General features: G+C 43.5%; 3 protein-coding genes across 3 annotated transcripts in view; 2 read left to right on the forward strand and 1 right to left on the reverse strand.

The window, feature by feature from the left end:
* Positions 1 to 16: 16 nt before the first annotated feature.
* On the forward strand, positions 17 to 9,354 carry GATC (glutamyl-tRNA amidotransferase subunit C). Its single transcript, XM_026015878.2, has 4 exons — positions 17 to 123; positions 203 to 375; positions 6,331 to 6,434; positions 7,980 to 9,354. Exons 1-4 carry the CDS (start codon positions 43 to 45, stop codon positions 8,030 to 8,032), a joined length of 411 nt encoding a protein of 136 aa, XP_025871663.2. The 5' UTR covers positions 17 to 42; the 3' UTR covers positions 8,033 to 9,354.
* Positions 9,355 to 9,459: 105 nt separating this feature from the next.
* Positions 9,460 to 15,910, reverse strand: SRSF9 (serine and arginine rich splicing factor 9). The gene is made up of 4 exons (XM_026015877.2): positions 15,610 to 15,910; positions 13,130 to 13,290; positions 11,471 to 11,643; positions 9,460 to 9,949 (listed from the first exon to the last, which is right to left on the reverse strand). Exons 1-4 carry the CDS (start codon positions 15,795 to 15,797, stop codon positions 9,806 to 9,808), a joined length of 666 nt encoding a protein of 221 aa, XP_025871662.1. The 5' UTR covers positions 15,798 to 15,910; the 3' UTR covers positions 9,460 to 9,805.
* Positions 15,911 to 16,040: 130 nt separating this feature from the next.
* Positions 16,041 to 21,600, forward strand: part of DYNLL1 (dynein light chain LC8-type 1) — a 32,384-nt gene continuing 26,824 nt past the window's right edge. Inside the window, exon 1 of the mRNA XM_072723001.1 lies at positions 16,041 to 16,374. The gene's annotated coding sequence lies outside the window, so the exon portion shown is untranslated. The remainder of the gene's footprint in view (positions 16,375 to 21,600) is intronic.

Raw genomic sequence — 21,600 nt, forward strand, 5'->3', positions numbered from 1 at the left:
TCGGCTTTACGTGAGGACGCCCTACGGCAACCGAAGAGAGAAATGTGGGCGCGGGCGGTGGGGTTTGGCCTTCGGTCCTGGGTGGCTTGGCGCCGGGGTTTCACCTCCAAGGCAGATCCTCAGGTAAAGGCCGGGGGCGTTTAAGCGGGTGGCGAAGCAAGTCAGGACTCGATACCCTCATTCTCCACCTCATTCCCCCCAGGGTAACGGCCGGGTCTCGGCCCAGGTGATCGAGCACCTGGAGCGTCTGGCGCTTGTGGACTTTGGTAGCCAAGAGGCCGTGGCACGGCTGGAGAAAGCCATCGCCTTTGCCGACCGGCTCCGCGCCGTGGACACGGGTGGGGTGGAGCCCATGGAGTCTGTACTGGAGGACAGGTAAATACTCGCGGCTGCGCACCCCGAAGCTTTGCCGATGGCGCCTTCGCAGGCATTTGAGGTGGGGATTATTATTATTATTCTATTCACAGAAGAGAAAAGAGCTTTAGCGAGATGCACGAACTTGCCACGGTCACCCCACGGGTTAAGTGGTTTCATGCTTTCCTTTGTTCATTTTGGATCCTGTCACTCCGGTTTGAAGTCCTCGAGACCTCCCAGTATGATGAGGAACCATAACCACCGCTTTTGAGGCCTTACTTTACAGAGTCCCTACCTTCCACTCAGACATACTGCTCTTTTACTCCAGCTACATTAGCTTCGTTACTGTTTCTCCAACGTGCCCAATTTGTTTCTTCTAGGATCTTTGCGTTTGCTATTCCCCTTTTCTTGGACAGCCTGTTTCCTTGGCAGGTCTTAGTCCATCTCCTCTGGAAGGCTTCTCCTCCAAATATCCTCTCCCTTAACAGTCACCGCTCTTGATCCTGTTGGATTTTCTTCCATTTCTTATTTTTGTTGATTTGTCTCTTGTGCTTATGTTTGACTTGCTCGTTGGATTCCTGTCTCAAAATATGGCTTATACATATTTTCTGACCTAGTGGTTCCCTATGGAAACATATGTAAAAGTACATCAAGATGTATGCACAGGTGTTCAGGGTTTTGTTTATAATACAAAACAAAAAACAACAAAACACTCCCAAGAAGGAGCAACTTCAGTTGGTAGAGCATGCAGTGATCTCCAGGATATGATTTGGAGCCCCACGTGGGGTAAAGTTTACTTAAATTAATTTAAAAAAATATAACCCCCCAAACAGAAAGAGTTTAAGTGTTCTTCATGGTTAAATACGTTGTATTTGACAATTTTTAAAAAAGATTTTATTTATTTGTTCATGAGACACAGAGAGAGAGAGAGAGGCAGAGACACAGGCAGAGGGAGAAGCAGGCTCCATGCAGGGAGCCCGACGTGGGACTCAATCCTGGGACCCCAGGATCACACCCTGGGCCAAAGGCAGGCGCCAAACTGCTGTGCCACCCAGGGATCCCTTTAGCTCAGGTTTTGATCATGGGGAATGAGTTTGAACCCCAGTGGGCTCCATGCTGGGCATGGAACCTACTTAAAAAAAAAAAAAAAAGACAATATAGATGGTATAGGTGGGAACAAAAGAGATTAGCTGCCATTAGCACCAATAAGGAGAGCCAGACCTATCTGTAATCATAACCTCTTTGTAAAGTGCTTGCTAGCCTCCCATCCTCACCTCCAGTCTTTGGTTCCTTTATATTCTTTATTTTGTAATCTGATGCTCAGATCTACAGAAGTCCAACAGTTTCTCAAAATTACATAGCACTTCAAAGTAGAAATCTGAGGTCATCTCCTACTCAAACTCTTTGGGTACCTCTCCAGTGTTCTTTAGGATGAAGACAAAAGCTACACCTGGGTGGCTCAGTGGTTTAGCATCTGCCTTTGGCTCTGGTCATGATCCAGGGGTTCTGGGATCGAGTCCTGCCTTGGGCTCCCCAGAGGGAGCCTGCTTCTCCCTCTGCCTATGTTTCTGCCTCTCTCTCTCATGAATAAATAAAATCTAAAAAAAAAAAAAAAAAGCTCCACCATATTTGAGTAATATTTGACTCTCTCCCTCTCTTACTGCTCATCCAAATTCCAGGGAGCAGTACTATCTGTTATTACTGATCATATTCTTGGTATCTAACACTGAGCACTCAGTAAATGTTTGTTGAATGTTCTTTAAAGATATTACTTATTAGGGAGAGAGAGAAGGGAGGGCGGAGCAAGTAGTAGTAAGAGTCTTAAGCAGACTGCACACTGAGTGTAGAGCCCAGTGTGGGGCTCAGTCTCACAACTCTGAGATCACCACCTGAGCCAAAATCAAAAGTCCGATGCTTAACCAACTGTGCCACCCAGGCACCCTACTGAATGTTCTTTATTAGTATCTTTGGGAAAGGAGGGAATAGAAGCACAAAGAGGAGACAGAATTTCCGAGATCACGTAGAGGGAAGCCATAAAGGAACTCCACTATTGCTCAGAGAAGAGTTTGAAAAAGATGAAGAGGGATTTGGATCTGGTAGCTGGAATAGTGACTTCATATTCAGTGATCTGCAGTCTTCCCATAAACTTGGAAGTTTGAGTTAACTATTCCATTTTAGAGATGTAGCACTTATAGGACTGTTGTTTTTAAAAATATTTTATTTATTCATGAGAGAAACATAGAGGGAGAAGCAGGCACCTCACAGGGAGCCCCATGTGGTACTCGATCCCTGGACCCGGGATCACGCCCTGAGCCAAAGGCAGATGCTCTACTGCTGAGCTACCCAGGCGTCCCAGGACTGTTGTTTTTTTTATTAACATATTGCCTCACTAATGTTTGAAATGGAACCCAGTTAAGACAAGTGTTAAACCATTTTAGGCCACACTAGGTGTAAAAGCACTGACTGGCTATTAGAAATCTCTTGGCCCATTAAAACCCTATCTGTTGGTTTTAGCTAAAACCAACTAGTGCCATTATCAAAACCATTAGTGCCCTTAGTGTCAGGTGCTAAGATTTTATATGCATTGTCTCAATTATCACATACAACTCTGGAAGGTAAATACTAGTATCTCCTTTATTATTATTATTTTTTTTATTTTTTAAAAGGTTTTATTTAGGCTCCATTCCATGCAGGGAACCTGACGTGGGACTCGATCCTGGGTCTCCAGGACCACACCCTGGGCTGAAGACAGCGCTAAACCGCTGAGCCACTGGGGCTGCCCTAGTATCTCCTTTATAAATGAAACTGAGGCTCAGAAAGTTTATCTAATATGCCCCAAAGTTTCACAGGTGTAGTAAAGGAACCCAGAACTTGAAATATATATATTTTACTTATTCAGAGAGACACGAGAGAGGCAGAGACACAGGAAAAGGGAGAAGCAGGCTCCATGCAGGAAGCCCCATGTGGGTGGGACTCGATTCGGGTCTCCGAGATCAGGCCCTGAGCCAAAGATAGATGCCCAACCGCTGAGCCACCTAGGAGTCCCACAAATACTGTTCTAGATATGCTGTGTAAAAGTCAACCCTAGGGCAGCCCTGGTGGTGCAGCGGTTTAGCGCCGCCTGCAGCCGGGTGTGATCCTGGAGATCCGGGATCGAGTCCCACGTCGGGCTTCCTGTATGGAGCCTGCTTCTCCTGCCTGTGTCTCTGCCCCTCTCTCCCACTGTCTCTATGAATAAATAAAATCTTAAAAAAAAAAAAAAAGTCAACCCTAGAACCTTTATTTTCTCCCATTTCAACTCTGACTCAGATGAGGACCTTTGGCCAAATATTTCAGTATTAGGGTGTCCCTCAGAATCTTATATGAACCAAATCATCTTTTTTTAAAAAAAGATTTTATTAAAAAAAAAGATTTTATTTATTCATAAGAGGCACAGATAGAAGGAGAGGGAGAAGCAGGCTCCCTATGGGGAACCTGATGTGGGACTCTGATCCCAGGATCATGACCCGAGCCAAAGACAGACGCTGAACCACTGAGCCACCCAGGTGCCCTGAACCAAAAATTCTTAGCCTCTTAACTCTCATTCCAGTCTGCATAAAACTAGAAATTCATTAGGAGGGAGGGAAGAAGCTTGTAGATAGAAATAGAGTGGTGCCCAGAAAAAGGATTCCTGGCAGCCCGACACCAGCAGCAGAGCTGTCCTATCTGGTCAGTCCAAGGGTCAATAAGCACTTCTTTAGTGCTGCCATAATGCTCTCCATTAAATTGCCTTTTTTTTTTTTTTTAAGAATTTCCTGCAGTTACTGGTTAAAGTGCTTTGTTAGCTTTAGAGGACAGGGATTCCCAGTTCACAGAAGCCTTCCTCAACTAGGAATTTTCATCTGAACCAGAACACATAAGAACTCAAGTGATTTTTTTTCAGTACTTCCCAGGATAGTACATAATTAATATTAGCCCATAGTTGATTTATTATCAGAATGGGTGTCCTATAGTATTTGAGCCAAATTCTCTTGTAAAACTCTGAAAGATGAGGTGAGGTTCAGTGTAATTGATCAGCACCTAAAGGGTTCATCTGGTTCTGTTTGGAGTTTTTTTTTTTGCATGATTCTGAGTTAAGCAATTTTCCAAATGAACCACTGATGTGCCACCCTCAGAGACCCTGGGTTCAATAGCCTATGATTATGAAAATAGGAAGGTGTGGGTTTCTTCTGGAAACAGCTCCATCATAAAAAGCAATTAAGTGAAAATGTGTGGTATTTAAAGGAGTTTCTTCTGGAAACATTACTTATATAGGAAATCTGATTATCAAATGAGTGAATAAATCAACTGCTATTACATCTACTGTGAGGAAGCAGTACCTTTTAAGCACCTGTTGGTGGTAGTAGAGTCTCACTTCATCAAACTCTAAGAGCCCAGGAACTATGAGCAGCCTCCACTATGTAGGGACTAGGCAGGAAGTTCATGACGACAGCAGGTTAAGTGCTTAGGTATATATACTCTGAATGAGGAGTGGGGACTGAGGTGTGCCCAGGTGCACTAACTTCCTGAAAGGAGCAGGTGATATTTAGCACCCACCTCTTATTGCAGTGAGAATATAGGCCCTGGATTATCAGTTCTTTAACATTTAACATTCCCAGAAGTTCTATGAAGCAGTCCACAAATAAGGAAACAGATACGTGGAGAGGATAATTTGCACAGTGCCACGTGTGGCACCAAGATTTGAATTCACCTGTGACTCAGGAGCCCAAGTGTTAGCCATTTTGTTAGACCGCCCAGCAGAAATATAAACTCCAGAAGGTCCAATGGTCACCTTTACAGATGATTTTTATTTTGTTCTCCAAGTTTTCATAAGCTCCCATATGGTTTAAAAAAAAAAAAATCAAGCGCAACCTTCACTTTTTTGGCAAGGAAGTCAAGGTCTGGAAAGATCCATACTTGTTCAAGGTCAGAGTTAAAAGACAGTGCCAGATCCTGGAACTGACTGCAGTTTTCTACAGTCCATACCATGAGTGCTTATTGTGTCTAGCCTTAGGGTGGGTGCCACAAAAGAAACAGAACTAGTCCTTTTCCTAAAAGAATCATCATGACAACTTAATCCTCTGCAGCCTTTGCCTGGATGTTCATGTCACGTCCTTGCCCTTCTGTCCTGTTAGGTTTAAGCCCTCAGTCTATGTCTAGCTCAAAGCAGAAAGACCGTGGCTGCTCCCCTATCAGTAACTGAGCAGACTGCTTATTTTTCAGCCCATGTATCTGGAAGCAGGCTCTGACGTATTGCCATGCACTTTTAAACCTTGAAATAGCAGTGAAGCCCCATAGGTTATGTTCAACTCCTGTTTGGTTTCACTAATTCACCATCTGACCACTAAGCCCAGAGAAGAATGGAAGATTCTTGAGCTGTCAAGGGCAGGCCCTCCATGTCCACAAAAGTGGCTGCAGTGAAAAAACAGCTCATCTTAGGGGTATGAAACTGTGCTAATTCTAGTCCTGACACTAAGGACCTAATATCCTTAAGTCATTTATAACCACTCTTGAGCAAGTTTCTTCACCTGCTGGAAGTCCATTTCCCATCCCAATCCAGAGGTTTCTTGCCCACCCTTTAGCAATGACACCACCTATTTTAAATACCTATTCCTCATCCAGGCTGGTTTAGGTGCCCCTCCTTACTACCTTGGCAAGCTTTGCTTACCTGTTAGACTTAACACATTGTGCTGTAATTGCCTTACCTGTCTCCTCCAGAAGCAGCTTACCCATTGTAATCATGCAAAAATATTTATTGAATATATCGGTCCTGAGGAATAATTACCACTTACCTGAGTGGTTGAGAATCTATGGAGATTATTTGGTCAACTGCTGACCATAGCTCCTCCATCATTGAGCAGTGACCATAACTCATTTTCTCTCATTCTTGACCCTCTCCACCCAATGCCCCAGAAGCCTGTTTTCTGAAAAGGTAACCTTGAGCTTCTGGTTTTGTAGATGTCTGTATTTGAGATCTGACAATGTGGTAGAAGGCAACTGTGCTGAAGAACTACTACAAAATGCCAATCGAGTTGTGGAGGAATATTTTGTGGCACCCCCAGGTATGTGTTGCCCAAAGTAGTTTAATAGATTGTACCCAAGTGAACCAAGAATATAAAGTATAGGTCCAAATTTGCAACATGAAAGTACTTTAAGATGTAACGTGTGAATTAGGTGAAGGTGGTCAAAATTTACAAACTTCAATGTATAGCAGAATGACTATAGTTAATACTGTATTCTGTATTTGAAAGGTGCTCAGAGGTAATCTTAAAAGTTCTTATCACAAGGAAAAAACTGTATATGAGATGATGGATGTTAACTAATCTTCTTCTGGCAATCATTTTGCTATATATATTAAGTCTGTACAACTTAAACAATGTTGCATGTCAATTATCTCAATAAAAGTGGAATGAAAAAACCCACATATATTAAGTGGAAACAAAAAAAAAGTAAGGTGGTGGCAGTAGAGTCAAAGGGTCACACTCACCTTTAGGAACCAGTCTGTAATAGGAATGAGCAAAACAGGACCGGGGTGGGGAGGCATGTATAGTGTACCAAATCCTGAGCTCGAGATCTGCCTAAAGGGGCAATTAGTACTCACTGCTGCTCATTCAGTGCCAGGCAGTAATATGAGCCCATTCTCCCTGAGAACCTGGACATCTGGCATTTTTATGTGCATATGGTATTTCCAAATTTTAAGTATGGAAACTAATTCAAAGATTTTTTAAAAAATAAAATACCATGTAAATAAAACATACCTGCAAGCCAGATGCATCCTATGAACCATCAGCTTAAAACCTTGGTGTTGAGATTTGCATCTTTAAAATTTACTGCGACTATTTTAAATGAAAACTTAAAAGTAACTCTGGGCTAATACTAAAATCCAGAATCTTGGGTGGGTTGAACTGTTTATCGCCTCTGCAGATAGATGTGTTTTCCGAACTGCTGGACCCTTCTGGATATTTGGGAATGGGACTAGCTTGAGCACTCAGGTAGATGGTTTTCCAAGTACCACCTTCAGGTTCAGGAGATCACCTCAGAAAACCATTTTAACTAGCCTCGGAAACAAACATGAGCCCCTCGGCTCAGGGGTTACCTCTTTGATCAAGACCAGCCAATTAAAGGAAAGCTTTGCTTGAAGCAAGGATGGGAAAGAAAGCTTAAAAATTGTGCATTCAACTCTTAATCATGCTTCTGATTCACTAAAGCACCTCAAATTAACTGTGAAAGAGATAAAAAGATTTTATAATCTCTCAGAGTCTGACAGTTGTCGCTATTTTAGCAGACATATCCATTGATCACATATGCTATTTCTCAAAAAGAACTCTATGTCAGACTTTGCTTCTGGAGACAAAGTGAACTCATAATCATTAGTCTTTCCTTCCACTCCTATATGCATATAACTGTCTCTGCTCCTTACTGAAAAGTGTGCATTTATTAGGCTTCACTCACAACTGTTATTCTTCCAGGTAAGTCAGAAAAACAATAACTACACTTACTTGCATTGCTTATTTTTCATGACAAACCAAGTGATAAGTTAGCTCAGTAGAACCAGTTGGAAAGCAGGCTCAGCTATAACATTCTTTTTTGTTACTGTTTTCAAACAGGTAATATCTCTTTGCCAAAGCAGGATGAGCAAGAGCCTTTTTCATACAACTGAATAGCTATTCTGGGAAGGGGTACCCTGTGAACATGTGGAAGCCCAAAGATAGTATTTTTGTTACTGTGAACAGGAATATGCCCACTTTCTTCAGTCACCTGAAAAAAACTGTTAAGTATTTTTTAATAACTAACTCTCTGAAGACAAAATTGGAAAATATCTAGCCAAAACAAGGCAATGAGTTCCTGCTGCTACTGGATGTAAGAGGTATTGTTACTTTCCGAGGAAGTGGATCAAGTATTTTATTCACAGACTGTTCAGTGTATAAAATGTTCTCCTTCTTTATCTCTTCCCAAACAGACTACCAAACTGCACTTAAATGAATTTTTCTATTGATGTAACTATAGACAATGCATCTGATCACTATGTGAAAATCTGTGTTGTACTTTTTAGTTGCTATTTCTATCAATCCAAGAAACCTTGTATCTTTACTAAAGAAACTCGAATTTGTTCCTGGGTGCCCACTTTGTTCCCAGCAGAAGGCTAACTTTCTCCTAATATCTGAAGAGTATTCAAAGTAGACTCTACAGCTTGGCGACTCCTAACCTACAATCATCCACAATCCCACAAAATGATTACATGCAAAAGGGATGCTAGCCACAGCTACAGTTTTTCTGAAAAGAACTTATGACAAAAACAGCCCTGGGGTAGCTAACAGTGCTATGTTGTACACTAAAAATTTGCCAAGAGAGTAGATCTTATATTAAATGTTCTTAACACAAATCTTAAAGAAATAAGGAGGAAAGTTGGGGAGGTGATGGATATGTTTATAGCCTTGATGGTGGTGATGCTTTCATGGGTATACACTTAACCCCAAACTCACTAAATCATATAAATTAAGCACAACTTTTTACATGTTAATCATAATTCAATAAAGTGGCTTTTTAAAAAAGCCCCAGGCCTGGAACACAGTAGCTTCCCCATCCCCGCCACAATTACTAATGGAGTAGAATCTACGATAGAGTTTTTTGGTTTGTTTTGTGTTTTAAGAAAGCTCAAATACCAAGGATAAGTGAAACAGATTTAGGGGTAAAAGTGACAGAACCAAAATTTAAGCGTATTTTTTTCCCCTCCAAACTGCCACAGTGGGTTTTAAGAGTCTTCCAATGATCTTTATGCTACTGCTGACTTTACAGTCTATTTTATTCTTATATTCCTTTACCCTATCTTAAATGCTCCCTCTTCTTTAAGGCAGCTTCATTTATAAGCTTGGCTTTGCATTCTAAGATAACCCTGAAGTGACTCTTGGGATTGAGATTCTCAAACTACTGTCATAGCAACTGTCTTTGTTCCCAAATAAAGTTATCCATTCCTGCTCCTTACCTATTGGGTACAAGCTGCTGCTACAACTCAATGACTTTTTTTCTTTTTAATCAGTGTGCCTGTTTGGTGAAATCTATTAACTTAATCAAGGACAACCACACATATCAATTACTAAACGTTTAAAATATATTTCTAAACAGAATGGGCCGACTCAGTCACAGTAACTGCTGATCTCCATAGTAGAGCAACCCACAAAGACACAGCACTGATTTTTTTTTTTCCCATAATCCAGGGTGAAAAATATACAACTTATTTCTGAACCAAAACCACAATTTCTGCAGTTTAAAATGCTTCACTGCCAATATGGCCCTGGTAGAAATTATGTATTTCCTTAAAAAAAAAATTAAAAAAATTTCCTAGGACACTAAATCATCAATCTGGAATGTAGATTCTGAGCACAAAGCAGCTCAGTTCACCTAAAAAATAAAGAAAAATTTCCCATCACCTGTCTCAGTAGGGCCTGAAAGGAGAGAAGTAGTGTGGGGAACCCCTGCTTTGGTATGGAGAGTCACGGCCCCTTGACCCAGACCGAGACCGTGAGTAGCCATAGCTGGTGCTTCTCTCTGGATAAACTCGGATGTAGGAAGTTTCACCCTGAAATTCAAGCAAAAAGAGTAAAGGAAAAAATAAGACCCAGAGAAATAAAGCGCACTAAAACTTAACACAACTGCCTAACAATAATAGTTAAGTACTGAGCACTTACTGTTTGGCATCATGTTCTCATTAAACCCTCACAATAATGCTATAAGGTAGGTATGCTTACCAGCTTATTTCAAGAATGAGGAAAACAATGCTCTTATCTCTTCCAGGGTGATACCAATAATAGCAACTTCACATGTATTAAATGCTCAAATACTAGCCATTACTGTTAACATATCTGAATTATTGCCACTGACCCATGAATCTAAGAACTAACTAGAAAGGATCTCAGAGGTCATACACTGCAATCCCCTGCCACCGCATATGTGCATCTTTGGATGGCTACCTATGGAAAAAGCTAACCTGTACTCATCACCTCTCAGGTGTCAGGACCTGGGTTAGTTACTCAGTTATCTTAAGTTAGATTCCCAGCAAGTCTTATGAGACAATGCTATTGTTCTTATTTTGCAAAATGAGGAACCAGCATTCAGAGAATAGCTCAGCTAAGAAATTATTAAGTGGCAGAGGAGTCATGTCCAGGCTGGCCTCTCTTCAGGCCCTTTGCCCTCAGCCAACACTCTCAGAGAATCTAAAGATATTAAAAGGAAAGAAGTCTGATGCAGAATTCCCTAGGTGAAGTCAGTTAATTGTATTTATCCTTACTGAGGCCCTACTTTGAAGTTTAACAGGACCCGATCCTGTTTTGTTTCTGCTCCAAATTCAGGCTGAGCAAAAGTACCGTTAAGCCATGCACTTTCCAAGCCATAAAATCAGGGAATTATATGAACCCTTAGAAAAGGAAATGGACCCCAGATGAATCTAGACCTCATGGTAAGTTAGGACGAGATAACCAGAAAAAAATAATGTCCAGTCGGTCTGCTGGCTGGTCTCGGTATTAAAGGGATAGTTAACATGTGAATCAGACTGAAAGATCTAAAGCAGCAGCTGCCTTCTCCAAAGGAAAGACATCAAGAATTAAGTCCTGAGGATAAGGTGATTACAAGAAAATGCCAAAGTGACTAATGTTGCAAAGAGGATCCTGCATTACTCTGGGAAAGGAAGAATGAAGTGACCTCTTGGCCCAACAGCAGTATCTGGAAGAGCTGAGATGATGAGGTTGGGTTGAAGGGCTCAGACTAGACCCAGAGAAAGGACAACCATAATAATTAGGTTCACAGAGGTACATTGCAGATCAAGCCAGTTGTGAAAGGGATGGTATCACAGAATAGCTCACCACATTATGACAGACTGCACCAGTATTCTCTCTGGGTTAAAAATACTATGACTGCAGACTTCTCTGTTATGACCCTGCAGGGTTTAGGCATGATGAATTTCTTGGCTCTATCCATTTAAGATAGATCTTTAATGGTACTGTGAGGTCATCAAATGGTAAACACATGGCCTATTGCTACTTTTGCTAGGTCAGCTTCAGATGGAGTGGCCTAGGTGAAAGCTCAACAGAAGGTGGGAACCCACCTCATGAGAGCGGAATTTGGTGTCATCCAGTTTACGCAGGGCGTATTCCATGTCTTCTTTTCTGAGATACTCAACCATCCCCATTCCATCCTTCTGCACATCTGCATAACAGACGTCCCCAGCTTCTCGCATATGATCCTTCAGGTCCTGCCAGCTGCCTGATGGTGGAAGTCCTAGGCATAGACAACATAAGAGAAGAGGCCATATCCTTCAGCCATGTTAACTGACCTGTTAAGAGCCAGCAATACCTAGGGTCCCTTTTCCATCAATCACTACTTTCAGATCCTGAGGATCCACAAATCACAAATCATAAAAGGCATAAAACCAGACAAGAGTACTAAAGTATGTGTGGTAAACCATTATAAGACACTAGTCTTAGGCTAATCTTCCAGAGACCAAGTCCTTGCAACAGAGCAAAGAGTCCACTCCATTACAGGTGTAGCATTTGTGAGAATTCACAGCCTTTCTTTATCCTTCACATTTAATATCAAATTCCCAAGAACGTTTCATAATGTTTTCCATTATGAAATTTATCAGTACCAATTATCTCTTGCTTGACTAGGTTCTCAGAACATGGGAATTTTGAAACCATCCAATGAAGGAACCAAGGCATAGCTGAAGGTGACAACACAACAAAAATCTAGTTTCTTTTCCTGTAGGTGTGAATGACTGACAAACCAGACAAAGTACCTTTTAAAAGATCACCAACATTCTTCAATACAATGGGGAAAAAGGTAAGACTCAGACGCTACAACTAGTTGGGAATTATACAACCCTACCTGATGTCATGAAAGGGAAATGTGCTCCTGCTCTCAAAGGCTGTGTTTACCGCTCACAGCTCAGGACTGCAGCCATTTCCTAATAGTTTTCTAAGCAGGATTTCAGAGCAGCATGGAGAGAAAAAAAGATATGTATGACATCCTGAAGGAGGTTCTGGGGTTAAAAAATTACAAAGGGACACAAGATAGGCAGATACTGAGAGGATCACTGTTAAGTACCAAGGGAATCTGCTGTAACTGTGTGACATTCCTATCTAAGAAAGTGCCAGGTTTCTCGATACATTTCAATCCATCATGGTCCTAAAATGCCCATGCAATGTGCAGAAGGCCCCAGGTCTTTACCACTGTATTAATCTTTTGAAAAGATGCATAAACCTGAGCTTGGCATTTCACTGCTTGTCAACATTAGACATTTCATTCTGTATTCTGCAATATAAGCCCTAAAACTCCAAGTTGTTTTGTTTTCTTTTTTCTATAATTCCAAAGCCACTACCTAAATCTGACCATTTTCAGGATCCAATGCTTGGCAGTAAATCTGGTTACTGGAATGTCTAGCAAGTCTGATACTGAGTATATTCCAAAAGGAAAAATAGAATTCTAGCTCACAGGGTTTTGCCACCATCTTCGCTCTCAACACTAGAAAACTCCTTCATAAGAAGCAAGTTTATGTTCTACCAAGGCTGCATGACTGATGCAATTTCATTTGCAAGATGCCTGCCTCAGTGGCAACACAGCAGGACCGCAGACTGTGCACAAGCTAATGAAAGGAAAGCCGCACATGTCCCATGTACTGAAGGGTAACAGCTAACATTTCTTGGAGGCCAGACTGTGTGCTGAGTATTTTACATGCATCAGCTCATTCAGTTTGAAAGGAACATACCTGAAACAAGAACTCGGAAATCAGATCTTCTTGTAGGAGGCCCATTCCTCCCACCGCGGGGCCACCCACCCCGACTGCCATAAGTCCTGGGGAACTCCACACGAAGTCGACACTGGCCATAATCATAACCATTCCTCCCATAAATTGCATCTTCAGCATCTCTGCAAAGAAAAGTTTGGAGTTAGTGCTGACTGACCAGTAAGAGCCCTGAGTAACAAGTATAAAAGGGAAACCTGGAGTGAGAAAAACAAAATAGAATCTTGATGCACTACTGCTTTCGTGTGAAGACCTTTCATGATATTAGAATTAAGCTTTATAGCTATCACACACAAGGTTTTCTAGGTATGAAATGATTAATAAAGGTGTAAACAAATGACTTATAAGAGGACTAATTCAGGAAAAAAAAATTGTTGACAGATGATTAATTTCACCAGTATATTTCTCTAACTCTGTGAGCAGTTAATCAAAATGCTCACCACACATTCATCCTTTAATATTCTTTAGCAAAGCCTAGTACCATCACGTGTGTAAAAGAAAATTCATTTAAAAAAAAAATTAGGCTCTAAAGACACACTTTGTGTTTCGTGAGGAATATGGAACTCTCTCATGGGTACTTTTTCAGCATCATTTGGAAAACTAAGTTGTGAAGACCACTCTCTAGGTACAGTATTGTCGAAAGAGGTAAATAATTCGAGGAAGTTACTTTCAGTCTTCCCTAGGGCTCTAGGAGAACCAAGCTGATTGTCAGGTATTGGACTGGAGAAGGAATGGCCTCAGAGCTTGGATGGACAAGCAAAGCCAAAGATGTACTAATGAAAGCATCATTCAGTTGTCACAGGCACATAATTCCTTATCTGATTCTAGTCACAAAGTTAAAAGCAACGAGGACTACAACCAGTGCAACCCTGGCTATATTTATAATGAAGTGAAGGAGAGGCAGAACCACTAGGGTTGAAGAGCAGATTTTGAATACGGATTTACGAGTTCAAATCTCTCTTCAGCTACTTACTGGTAGCTATCTTTGGGTAAATACATCAAGTTTTCACATCTCTTAAATGTAATATGCCTATCTCACAGGGTTATTTGTAAGGATTAAATAAGATACTATGTGTGCAGTGCTTTGCTAGAAATTTGGCATTTAGTGACATCAAAAGACAGCTTTTCTATTATGGAAGAGATGACAATGTAGTGTATCATACAGTAAGTTTGTGTTTTAAAGGGCAGTACAGGGGGTTCAAAGCCTACCTTGATCCCTCATAGCATTCTCTTTTATCAGCAACTCTAAATCCTCAGTTTCTTCATTTATAAAATGTGGCTAACACTACCTCTTTTATAGGTTGTTGAAAATGCTAGTGATACTTGACACAGTTCAAAAGCCACACTGAAACTGTTACAGAGGTGCAACCTTCTCCAGTTTAGGTGTGAAAATGCTTACTTCCGTTTCTGAGACAAATGACAAGACACTAAAAATGAGCTCTGTCAGAGTCCTCAAAGCCTCAGAGTGCTTCCTATCTCCCTGTCCTCAGATGCCCTCCTTGCCCCATACCAGCACACCAGGTAGGCAAGACACCCTATGGACAGTCCCTGTAGTGAAGCCTGCCGGTGCAGACTCGGTAAAGGGTTCCCTGGGTCAATGCTGGAAAACAGAGTGGGCCCTCTATTTACTCCAAATGGAGTAACCTGTCCAATGAGGTGGCTTCTAAGAACGACCAACTGCAGTTTTTAAAGTTCCCAGGCCTTTTCTGGCCATCAGGCGGACAAAGTTTGCAAAATCACAAAGACCCCTTTGAGCCAGTTTAGGGATCGAGAAGCTTCCAAATGCTTGGGGCCCTAAGCACCTAGCGGTGCCTCCCTCATGAGAGGAGTGAAGTGAAACCAGAGATCCCCCTCAGACCATTTTAGAAACTTTTCCAAATCCCTGGTGCTTTCAGAAGGACGAGGCCGTAGCCCTGCGGGGTGCGGCGCGCGCGGATGGAGATCTGTTCCATCACAGAGAACCTTTACGACTTCCAAAGGCAACCACGTCCCCACAGTCTGTTACCCCCTAACGGCGAGTTCTGGCTGGGGGGAGGGGTGGGCAGGGAGAGCGACTGGCCACTTCTCCTCACGGAGTCCTATCCCAACTGGTTCCGGGCCCAAGGTTCCGAGGCCCCGGGGCCGCTTCCCCTGAAGGGTGCCTCTCCACTCTGAGAGAGGATGGTCATGTGTACCATCCCCTAGGCCGGTCTGGGCGGGCCTGGGCCCTCCAAACGCCCAGCTTTTGTGTTTTTAAGTACCCAAAAAAAAAAAAAAAAACCCTAGAGGAAGTGACGACGGAGCAAAGGACGGCCTGAGCCTGCGGTGAGGAGGCCTCATCCTCCACCCGGGGGCGCCTTGAGGGGTCTGCGCGGAGGGGGGAGGGGAGGCCTTCGAGGGGAGGGGGAAGAGGAAAGGCGGGGGCCTGGGGCCTCAAACCGCGGGCGGGAGGAGCGGGGCCTCACCGGGGGTCCTCGAAGCGCACGAAGGCGAAGGGCACGAGGCCGTGCCGGTTCTTGAGCTCGATCTCGCGGATGCGGCCGTACTTGTAGAACAGGTCTTCCAGGTCCTTCTCGCGCACGTCGGTCGGAAGGTTCCCCACGTAGATGCGCCCGTCTCCCTCGCCGCCGCGTTCGTCCGCCCAGCCCGACATCCGCACCGCCCGACGCCGCGGGCCCGCCGCAGCCCACGTCGCCGCCGCCGCCTCAGCCGGGGTCCCCCCGCAGCGTCCCCGCGGGCTCGGAGACGCTCAGCCGCACTGCATTGTGGGAACGGCGGAGCGGAAGCGAAGGGGTCGGAGGAAGCAAAAAGGAATCGTCTTAAAGGGGACGCTGCTGCGATGACTGCGCGTGCGCGCAGGGTGGCGCCCCCTGTAGGTGCGGGCGCGCCCCCGGGCAAAGAAAGGGAGAGCTTGGAGTCGGGCGTATTGGGCTTGATTCCTGGAATTCCCTGAAAGCAGTTCATTCGCCAGCTTCATGGTCTTGGGCAAGTGACTCAAGTTTCTTGGGCCTCAGTTTTCTGCTTCCGTAGCGCTGCCTACCTCACAGGCTTTTGTGAGCACTCCCTGAGGTGATGCGAGCTGCGGCGGAGAGGACCCCGCGCGGGCTGTCACTCTGCGTGCGGGGCGCCGGAGGGAGGGAGCCAGGCCCGGGCCGCAGGCTGACCCCGCTGCGGCCTGAAGGAGTCCCGGACGGTGGGCTGGGTGGGGCTGTCTCGGCCCTCAGACTCAGGTCAGTAGCCCTCTGGGCGACCCTGCCCCCATTTTACCGTTGCTCAGAACTGAGGGCCTGAGATGGACAAGAGCTGGGTGTGAGGGGCCTGAGATGGCCTCGGGGACTTGGGCTTGCCATTCAGGGGACACTAGGAGGGAGTAAAAGAGTCAGTTATCTCAGCTGTCGCTACAGAGGGCCTCCCATTATTTGTGCTTTTAATCCTCACCAGAGATGGTGGGATTCCGTTATTACAGGTGAGGGAATATTGGTGTCTCCTGGTGGGGTCAGGATTGGGGCCCGAAGCCGCGCTCCCAGCCTGTGGGCCGAGCCTCTGAGGAGCTCTGGTAGACTCCCACCATGGCTCTTTCACACTTACTTCCCATAGTTCAGGGGACGCCACAAAAATAGAGGTCTAAAAAGAGCTTCCATATTAAAGATGAATCCTCCGTGGACTGATGCACGGCGGGTAAGCAAAGGAAAACACACTGGAATGTTAACTGTAGAATCTAGACGGTGCGTGCGTTCAGTGTGTTCAGTGTACCATTCCTTTTTTTTTTTTTTTTTTAAGATTTTATTTATTTATTCATGGGGGGTGGGGGGCAGAGACAGGCAGAGGGAGAAGCAGGCTCCATGCAGGGAGGCCGATGTGGGACTCCATCCTGGGACTCCATCCCGGGATTCCAGGATCACACCCTGGGCTGAAGGCTGTGCTAAACCGCTGAGCCACTTGGGCTGCCCAGTGTACCATTCTTTCAACCTTTTTTATGTCTGAAAATTTTTATAATGAATGTTAGGGCTCAGGTATGAAACTTGTTGAAAACAAACCCTAGGGCTGCCTGGTTGGCTCAGTCACTGTGACTCTTCATCTCCGGGTTCTGAGTTTGGGCTCCACGGTTGGTTGGCGTAGTCATTACTAAAACAAATAAACTTTTTTTTTTTTTTTTTTTTTTTTTAAGATTTTATTTATTTGAGAGAGTGAGCGGGAGAGGAGAGAGCACAAGCCAGGGAAGAGGCAGAGAGAGAGGGAGGAACAGACTTGCTACTGCACAGGGACTCACTCCAGGACTCCAGGATCATGACCTGAGCCAAGGGCAGATGCTTAACCCACTGAGTTACCCAGGCTCCCCATAAATAAACTTTATAAAAACTAAAAACTCCATTAATGTTATCAATAGCAAGCGAATAAAACCAAACATTTAGGGGCGCTTGGTGGCTCAGTGGTTAAACATCTGCCTTTGGTCCAGGTTGTGATCCCGGGGTCCTGGGATGGGGTCCCGCCTCTCACTGTGTCTCTCATTAATAACTAAATAAAATCTTTTAAAATAAATAAAACCAAACATTTAATCTGAAGGTACAGTAGTTGATTTGTAGTTATACCCCCTCTGAGCCCTTTTTTATTACAGTAGACTTCAGCCCAGGGGGGAGCCCAAGGTGGGGCTTGCACTCAGGATCCTGAGATCAAGACCTGAGCTGAGACCAAAAGTCTCAGGCTCAACCCACTGAGCCACCCAAGCTTCCCCACCTCTGAGCCTTTTAAAATAAAAACAAATAGGGGATCCCTGGGTGGTGCAGTGGTTTAGCGCCTGCCTTTGGCCCAGGGCACGATCCTGGAGGCCCGGGATCGAATCCCACGTCAGGCTCCCGGTGCGTGGAGCCTGCTTCTCCCTCTGCCTGTGTCTCTGCCTCTCTCTCTCTCTCACTGTGTGCCTATCATAAATAAATAAAAATTAAAAATAAAAAAATAAATAAAATAAAATAAAAACAAATACAAATTAGGCACCCACGCGTTAACTACTGAGTGTATAACCTTTTTGGAAGGTTGATTGATGGTATACATCAGGCCCTGATAATACACATATACCTCTTGGTCCAGTAATTTTAGTTGGAGAATTTTATCATCAGGAAATAAATCCTTACAATAAATTATGTATGTTCATTGCATTCTGTTCAATTAAAAAAAAATTGAACCCCTGATAATAGTGGAGTGGTTCAACATAATAATGTTGAATGTTACATAATTTTTATTTATTTATTTTTTTAAAGATTTTATTTATTTCTTCATAGAGACAGAGAGAGAGAGAGAGAAGCAGAGACACAGGCAGAGGGAGAAGCAGGCTCCATGCAGGGAGCCCGACATGGGACTCGATCCCGGGTCTCAGGGATCACACCCTGGACTGAAGGCAGCACTAAACTGCTGAGCCACCCGGGCTGCCCTTGTTACACAATTTTTAAACAATATTTTGAAGGATATTAAGGTCTTGCTAATTTAGTTATAATTAAAATGAATTTAAAATGTTGTTTGAGGGGCACCTGGGTGGTTTCAGTTAGTTGAGGGGCCAAATCTTGATCTTGGCTCAGGTCTTGATCTCACAATTGTGAGTTCTAGTCTGGGTTTGGGCTCCATGCTGGGTATGGAGTCTACTTAAAAAAAAAAAAAAGTGTTGTTTAATATATACATTATACACATGTAATTATATATTCTCAAGGAATCTATTGAATTGGTTGACACAGTTGCCTGTAAAGAAAACAGTTGTGGAAACTTTCACTTTAGGCTTCATACATTACTGTAAAGTTGAAAATAGTTATTGCAACTATGTTTCATTTTTATATTTTTTAAAATTATTTATTTATTTATTCATGAGAGAGAGGCAGAGACATAGGCAGAGGGAGAAGCAGGCTCCATGCAGGGAGCCGAATGCAGGACTCAATTCCGGGACCCCAGGATCATGCCCTGAGCCGACAGCAGACGCTCAACCACTGAGCCACCCAGGCATCCCCATTTTTATATTCTGGAAATAAAAAGGGAAATAAGCAAAAATTTAAGTAGTATTATCCAGTTCTATTTAAGGGAATACACATACATGCACACATACGTACATATTGGAGGGTCTTCAAAAATAATGTATATATGTACATATATTCATTGCTTGTAACAAAAAAAGCATAGAAAATAACTTTCCAAATGTTTGTAGAGATATCTCTTGTGGAAATGATTTCTATATTTTTATTTATGTTCTTCTGTATATATCAAATTGTCTGTAATTAGCATGTACTACTTTTATAATTGGAATAAAACACAATAAATTATTTCTAAAATAAAACAGAACCATCTGTTGTATTCTGGTTTATGTAAAGCTTTTAGCTGTTCCTTGCTAGCCAGAAGTCAAGCAGGAAAGAGTCCTGGCCAAATATGATCTTGAGTCTTAAGTACAAAGCCTTATAGGAGCTTACATATCCCGAAGGCATTGAGAAGTCCAGATGCCTCTCCATTTTTGTGGTGTGTTTAAGTGTGTTAATACCACTATCTGACTCCTACCACTCCTACATGATTGTTGCTTGGAAAGATTGCCTCTCCCCCCAAAAAATGCTAGTTGGACAATGCTAGACAATTTCGTTTCTTAGGGAGAGAAGTGGAATCAGCTAAGTAGTCTACTAGGACTCTAGGTAGAAGATTGCTTATAAATAGTAATGATTCAGCTTATATTATGCAAAACCTCACAGCATGCCATCACCAGAGGGGTTCATGCCTAGCTTAGAAAATGTTGTGTCCTGATGTGGGGATAGGGCAAGTACAGCCTTCCAGAATTAAAAGGAACACAGCAAAATTGCCAGAAGGTATTCATGATCATCCATGAAACCCCAAATGTGTTTTTTTTTTTTTCCTGTGAACTCAGGTACTAACCTTTGCAGGTTAGAACACAAACAAGACCTTAATGATAGCTTAATGCTTTAGAGGCTCATGGGTTCCATTCTCTACTAAGGCCACAGAATCTAGACAGAGACATGCTTTTGGGCTTTTGCTTATCTAGTTATTCAGCATCATGAGCACAACACTATAATTTAGGCTCTGTAAGAAGCCATGGCATGCAGTAATGCAATTCTGTCCTCAAGGTGCTATTCAAACAGCCATTGAGAGCACAGCTATGGTCAAGGATAAACTGCTGCAAGATCACCTAACACAGTCTTTTTTTTTTTTTTTTTTTTTTTTTTTAAACACCTAACACAGTCTTAAAGATTATAAGGAAGGCTTCCAGGAGATGTTTAGGTGGAGCCCTGGAAGACCAGTCAGAATTAATCATAGGGAAAAAGGGGAGCATGACAGACTGCCCACAAAGAAGAGACAGCAGAGCAGGGGTGATTCCCAATGCCCTACAGTATGTCTGGGGCAGAAGGGGAAGGAGCTGGGGCCGGGGCTTGCAAAGCCTAGTAGAACATGTTAGGGAATGTGGACTCTACTGAGAGCAGTGAGTAGCCATGAAGGCTTTAAGGAGTTATGTTGGGATGAGATCTTCTCAGAAGGAAGTGGCAGCTGAAAGGATTAGAAATGTGGAGGAGGCAACCAAGAACTAATTTAACTAGAGGGCGGCTGCGGGATAGTAGGGAAAGGAAAGGGAGTGTGAGAGAGAGGTGTGGCAATACCTGCCATAATGAAATGGGAGTGGAGGTGAGCAGAATCTTGGAAAAAGAGGAGAGACAAGGGGTCTGTGTAGGAACTATTGCTGTGTAATTGCAGTGTAAGCTCCCACTGGGACTTCATAGATTCCTTCATTTAAAATTTTTTAAAGATTTTATTTATTTATTCTTGAGAGACAGAGAGAGAGAGAGAGAGGCAGAGGGAGAAGCAGGCTCCATGCAGGAGCCCGACACGGAACTCTATCCCGAGACTCCAGGATCAGGCCCCTGGCTGAAGGTGGCGCTAAACAGCTGAGCCACGTGGGCTGCCTGATTCCTTCATTTAAAACTACATATTCCATTAGTGATTTTGTAGTTGGATTCTTACTCTTCTGGGAACTTATGACAGTGTAGTCAGATTTGCCTAAAGGTGAGTATAGGTAAGAACAGGGATAGCCCCAAATGGCCCATGGACTAGCAGGTTACATGGGGAAGCAACATGGGAGCCAATGCAGGGAGACACCTACTGGGAGACCTCTGCAGTCCTTAAAGTAAGAAATGCCGCTGGCCTGATGTAAGAGGACAAAGATAGATACTAAGGAGGTGAGTTATCCCAAGGAGACGATATCATAGGACATGGTGATAGACTGGCTGTGGGGGCTGAGTGAGGAGGAGTCCAGGTTGATTTACAAGTTCTTGGCTTAGGGAACTGGTTATGCGGTCATAGCATTCTGAGATGGAGAATAAAGCAGAGGGAAGTGATCTATAGGGGGTGGACAACAATGAGTTTAGATGCATGTGGGTAACACAGGAAGGATAAGAAACGTGATGGCTCTAGGCTCTATGTGCCCT

This window comes from Vulpes vulpes, chromosome 10, assembly GCF_048418805.1.
Source record: "Vulpes vulpes isolate BD-2025 chromosome 10, VulVul3, whole genome shotgun sequence".
In the NCBI taxonomy this organism is placed as follows: domain Eukaryota; kingdom Metazoa; phylum Chordata; class Mammalia; order Carnivora; family Canidae; genus Vulpes; species Vulpes vulpes.